This window comes from Limulus polyphemus, unplaced genomic scaffold (assembly GCF_000517525.1).
Source record: "Limulus polyphemus unplaced genomic scaffold, Limulus_polyphemus-2.1.2 Scaffold3171, whole genome shotgun sequence".
Lineage (NCBI taxonomy): Eukaryota > Metazoa > Arthropoda > Merostomata > Xiphosura > Limulidae > Limulus > Limulus polyphemus.
Genome location: NW_013668781.1, coordinates 109,123 through 115,375, shown reverse-complemented (window position 1 = coordinate 115,375; position 6,253 = coordinate 109,123). Strand labels below are relative to the sequence as shown.

At 30.8% G+C, this 6,253-nt stretch overlaps 1 protein-coding gene across 7 annotated transcripts in view; it reads right to left on the bottom strand.

Annotated features, from left to right (window-relative positions):
- The window catches only part of LOC106468808 (phosphatase and actin regulator 2-like), a 77,325-nt gene that overhangs the window by 17,431 nt on the left and 53,641 nt on the right, over window positions 1–6,253 (bottom strand). For all 7 annotated transcript variants that reach the window (XM_013929249.2, XM_013929247.2, XM_022397163.1 and 4 more), the window contains 2 exons: window positions 3,893–4,087; window positions 1,417–1,711 (listed from right to left, as the gene is read on the bottom strand). In XM_013929249.2, the coding sequence (XP_013784703.1) occupies window positions 1,417–1,711; window positions 3,893–4,087 (490 nt within the window). The remainder of the gene's footprint in view (window positions 1–1,416; window positions 1,712–3,892; window positions 4,088–6,253) is intronic.

The following is a 6,253-nucleotide window of genomic DNA, read 5'->3' as shown; positions in this document are numbered from 1 at the left end:
ACAACAACATAACCTCCTAAATAACTATCAAACGTTTTTTTTTCAGAAAAACTTTATATTTTGTTATTTTCTCTACCTTTACTTTATATGGGGTTGGTTGATTTGACTGACCTCGTAATCACCATAAAGAATTAGGAAATAAATCTAAATTACCCTTTTTGCATTTTAGAATGACTGCAAATTGTAACAGGAAATGACAAATGTTTATTCTAAATAGCTTAAATCCCATAACAGTATAAATTTATTTATATTTATTTTTGTTTTGTTGACCTTTGAACAATGTCTAACTGATCATCCTACCACACAAGTTGTACATGCAGCTTACATTACTGTTCTGAATAGCATAAAATTGGCCTTTACAAAGAACAAATGTATTACTCTTCTTAGTAGTAGTGTACCAAAATTTTGTAAAATACAATATAATTACTATTTACAAATTCTTAAATTTCAGTTATTTTTCTTAAAATATAGAACAGTGAATTAAAAAAAAAACAATGATCCCTGCTACTTATGATGCTACAAAGTTTTTTGTACTTGTGCATTGTGGAGAATGTAAACAAATTTTTTGTAGGTTTTGTATATCTATTTTGAAACAACAAAAAATTACAAGTTACTATACCGATACCACAAAATTCCACTGTAATTTGTCAGACTTCCTAACTAAGCTGTATTTGGGACTAAAACAAAAATCACATTTCCAGTCAGCATAATCACCACTCTTCAAATTCTGCAATGGTAATTATGACTTTAACTGTGTAAATATTTTAGAAAGACTGGAAAAATTAGGTAGTTCCAAATGAATGCTTTCGACTTGGTTTTAAAAATTTAACTGAGAGAAGTAAGTATAATTAAACAAGTATTTGCAAATGATGAAAAGGTGGGCAGAAGCAGAGCCACTGTGGTGAGTTTGCTAAACATAATATTTCAGAAAGTAGAAAAAGAGGTTCTTATTGTATATTCTAGCTTGTCAGTATTAATAATTTGAGTTTCTCATTCGTTAAAAACTGTAGACTTTACATGTTATAATTTCCACAATACAATCTGAGCAAAAGCAGAGGATGGTGTACCATGTGACTCGCAAAGAAAAAAAAAAACATCGATATTTAGCTTTTTTTTAAACACTTACTTTTGAACTAAGAAATTAAATAATGTATAATACTAAAATCTGAATTACATACCAGAATTTGATTCCAAATTTATGTACATACATTCATAAAATAGTAGTTTAATAAAATTTTGAATGTAAGTCTATGAAGTGTGATGACATGTGCTCTGATCCTTACCATATGTAAAGGATTAATAAATGCCAAAATACTTTGTGACACTAGTGTTAAAATATGAATTAATTTTTCAATTCCAATTCCCCATTAAATGAAAATTAAAACTACAAATAAGCTATGAATATGCTCTTCTTACCCACGTTGACTTGACGACTCTAAAGAATTTATCATCATTGAGACTGACGTGGTAATTAATTCTGTAAAAGGACTGGAAGAAGTTGTGGTCAAGGTTACACATGTAGATGATGGTGAAAAAGTTGACAGTAAGTTAAATCGTTTCTTCAGAGCACTCTTCTTGGGCACTGCTTTCAGCTGAGGTTCCTTCGCAGGAACTTCCTGAACAACACTGATATCAACATCAGGTTGTGGAATGAGCAAAACACAACTGCTATCTAGCTGTGGTAAGTCCTCAATATTCTCTATTGCAGAGTCTGAAAAGTTAAAGTGTATTTTAGTTATTTCTAAAAACGAATTATTATCCAAGTTTTTTTCTACCACTATTTAACTCTCTCAACACGGGCTCAGTCTATTTGACCAACCACGTGACCTCTTTTTACTTGATTAAAGTCTTTATAAGATTTAATACTTCTAACTTTCAATATAGTGTGTATTTCTTCACAAAATTTGGCAGTCTTTCAGTTCACATACTTTCACATACAAAAAAATCATATTTTATAGAATTATTTTTAATAAAATAAAGATTTGACTATGAATATATTGAGTATTTGTTTTGATTAGACTGTGTGCTAAGTAATTTTCATGTTAAAATTAAAAATACTTTTTGTCATCTTAAATTTCCTTTGTGTAATCCCTAAAACCTGCTTAATGCATTTTGAAACGTTTTTGTTTTTTTTTATCAGTAAAACTTTATAGTTTATCTGTTACTTTCTCTACCCTATCTCAAAACGGGATTAGTCAAATCGACTGACCTCGTAACCAGTAGAAACAATAGCAAAAACAAATTTTCGAAATTAACCTAAATTAATCTTTTTTTCTTTCTAGAATGACATCAAATTGAAACATGAAACTACATTCATTTATCCTAAGTAGCTCTAAGTTATAAGTTCATAACAGTATACATCTATTTATAATTAAATGTTATTGTTTTATTGCCCTTTGAACTGTGTAGTTTACCTACACTACACTACGGCATTAATAAATGCCAAAATACTTAGTGACACTTAGTATTAAAATATTAATTAATTTTTCAATTCCAGTTCCCCCATTAAATGAAACAAAATTGAAAGCTACAAAAATTATGGTTTGTTTGAGATATGGCAGTTAATATAGAGAAGGTTTATGACTGGTGATTTTGAATCATACTTTACATTACAATGATGTTTAAAATTTACCATTTGCTCTGACCTCACTTTTTTTTTGTCAGCAAATCCTGTATTATAATCAATCATACAACTCACATTACGCTATTGAATTACATTACCCACGAGCTGTTCGCGTGCGTGCCTCTTGAACCAAATTAATCATACTATTATTACTTATTTTACCTAATCTAGTCTTAAGTAACTTTAAAAGATCTGTATTTTTAGATTTTAGTTACTTTTATAATAATAAACAAAGAATAAGTAAGAAAAACAAGAAATATAATACTTAACCAATCTTTTTTCTTGCTCTCAGGTTTTCAAAGTGAGTTAACCCAAATTTTTTATACTATAGATATTACTGCACTTAATAATCTTTATTTAATTAAATAATGCACCAAAGAATATAGACAAATAACATGCAAAACATAGACAAATTCATTTATCTCTTAAAAATTTCCTGGCTTTCTAACTATGTGACAAGAGCCGTTAGAAATTCATCCAAGCTAGTAGCTATCTTTCCCATGGGAACGTTACTGATACTCTGAATGAAATTGACATTTAATGGTTCAGAACATAAGGTTATACTATACATCATTTGATAAATGAAAACCTTGACTTTCTATTGGTTATAGGTAATATATAATGAAACATAAGAGAGAACTATCAACAAATTGTGAAAGAGAGGATGTGACAGGTGGGTGTGGCAAGAGGGGTCTGATTTTCTATTCAATAGCTCTGTAACCAAACAAAATTGAAAGCTATAAAAATTATGGTTTGTTTGAGCAATAACGATTTTATAGATTATTTTACGTTTAACTTCGTACTTTTTCGAAGGGTGGTGGATAAAATTGGGATGATGACATGCTAAGAGAAAATATGTCACACTAGAGGAAATTCATGATATTTTTAAATATTGCCTTGTACAATTAAGAACTTAAAACTTGTATACTATTAAAATATGGATTATTAGCTAAGATTTTATGCTATTCTAATTGATATAACAGAAACAAAAAGTAGTTTAATAAGATTTTGAATGTAAGACACCAAAATCTTGTGTCATGCGCAGTAAATGGTACCTGGGGCATATAGATTCACTACTCTACATGCAACTACTTAAATGTCAAAAAGCATACAGCACTGTCTTTTATATCAACATCAATTTTCTTTATAAAATAACATTTGTATGAAAAATGTTTTTCTTAAATCTTAAAAAATTTGAGTACACCACAAAATCAGCAAAACCATTTATTCACGTTATGACTAACTTTTAGATTAATAAAAAAATCTCACCAGAAGAATCAATGGTTTTCTTTCCAAAACATGGTGATGGAGAAGAGAACATGGGTGGTGGAGGAATGGGTCCTATTTCATTAACACCAATCGGAGGATCTGGAAGAGCTGACCATGTTAAGTCTTCATCATTAGAGGGAACTTGTTCTAAGTTTGGCAAATCAAGAAGACTTGTATCAGGAATGACAGGTGAAGCTGAATAATGACAGACAAAAAAAATCTTAATCAAGTTACTGCTTACAGGGACTAATCAAGTCTGATTTGTAAGAAATGGGGTGCTATTTCTAGCTTACTTGTTTTCCTTAAATTGAAATGGTTCTTTCCATGGCATTAAAATGTAATGAATAGCATATGCTATACAGATATGGCAGTTAATATAGAGAAGGTTTATGACTGGTGATTTCTGAATCATACTTTACATTACAATGATGTTTAAAATTTACCATTTGCTCTGACCTCACTTTTTTTGTCAGCAAATCCTGTATTATAATCAAAATTTCTTTTGTAAATAAAAGAATTAGAATAAAAACTCTTTTAGTATCAGTAATGTAGTCTCTAATGCAATAAAAATGACTGGTCATTCATCCTAGGTTGCATATAATGGTCTCAAGATCATGATTAAGTTGTTACTTTAAAAAAGGATTACAGTTTAAAGTGCTCTGAAATATTTCACGAATTTTTAGGAAACACTTGAATGTTTCACACACATGGAGAACCATTCAATGAATGAGATCTAACCAATCACAGTAGAATCTTGGGAAATGACTACAAGTGCCTCAAACCTATGGTTCAGTGATGGCACAGGCAGAAGCAGGCAACTGTTATCTGTCAATAATAGGATACCTGTTACAAGACTAAATCAAATGTTTGCAGCCACAAATGAATATTTATTAGTAAAACTGATGAGGTACATTTCTGCTCAGAGAAAGGCACAAAACACCAAATCTGCATCCAGTCGATTAACATTCTTTTTTACAGATGAACCAGGTTTTACCTTGCAGCCAGACAACAGATGTATACTTATTTTGATAGAATCTGGAACAAGACGTAACATAATTTTTATATGGGAAAGTGATGCATATGGTGTTGGTGGAAGTTGTTGTTTGTTATTAAGCATAATGCTACACACCACGGATATGAAAATCTGGTTAGCGGTATAAGTTCCCAGACATACCGCTGTGCCACTGGAGGGTGTTGGTGGAAGTATGGTACAAGTGGGGATACGAATTGATGGACATACCAACCCCTATCCTGATGAAAAACACTATTAAGGCAACACTTCATGAGACCACATCTTACAGCCCACTGTGTTGTCACACATTGGTGTAACTGGGTCTACATCAACCTAATGGATGATAATGGTTGTTATTATTGTGATACATTGGTCAACCTGTTCTTTGAAAAAGAAGCACATGTAGCATGTTCCTAAAAGTAATATCACATCCTGCCAAGTAACTTAACAAAACACTAAAGATATTATGATACATCTCTTTCTGGGGAGTGTTTGAGAATACACATCCGACACTGGTACCAGCAGGTCATTTCTGTTTGTGATAACCATATTTCATATTGTAAACAACTGTCATGAACATTATAAAGATGTAAAGCCATCTTTACCAAATTGTTTTTTACAAATATTAGCTGAATGACCAATCTTCTGCATTTCAGATTATACAATGCATCGTTTAATGCCTGCATTACATATACATATATTATCTGAAGGATGAATTTTACGAGTTTTCATAGTTTAAGTATTAGAAACTTCAATCACCATTTGTTTTGTGTAGTGTAGCATTTGTAAATATTTCTTAATATTTTGTAGCTAAATAAATTCTCTTCGTAAATAATCTCTGGGAATACAATTTCAGCTAAAAATGACACTATTATCTACACTGTTCAGAAAATCAATACTCACTTAAAAAACAACAACAATTTAATATATATTTTCTGTGCATTTCCATATTACCAGAAATAAAAAATCTACAAAGAGCACAATGTTGTAACACATATCTGAACACATCACAGAGGACTATGGGAAATATTTAGACCTTAGAAGAGAACATAGTAAGACTAGACTCAGCAGTAAATCTTTCTGATGAGCTAAGATCAGTAAATATATATCAGAACTTTCAAACACTGTAAAGGTAGTTATACTGTTATGTCTCCGTTTGTTAATTAATTTTCCGTAACTTCGTTCCAACGAAACTTTAGCGACACAAGTCCTTACTTAATAAAACTGGTTTATTCTTTCCGAATACAACTGTACGATACACTTATTTCCAACAGTCGCTCTATAACAAACGCTATATCAACAAACGTAGCTCAATAATACTCTCTGACTGCAGATCAATTACTCACTAT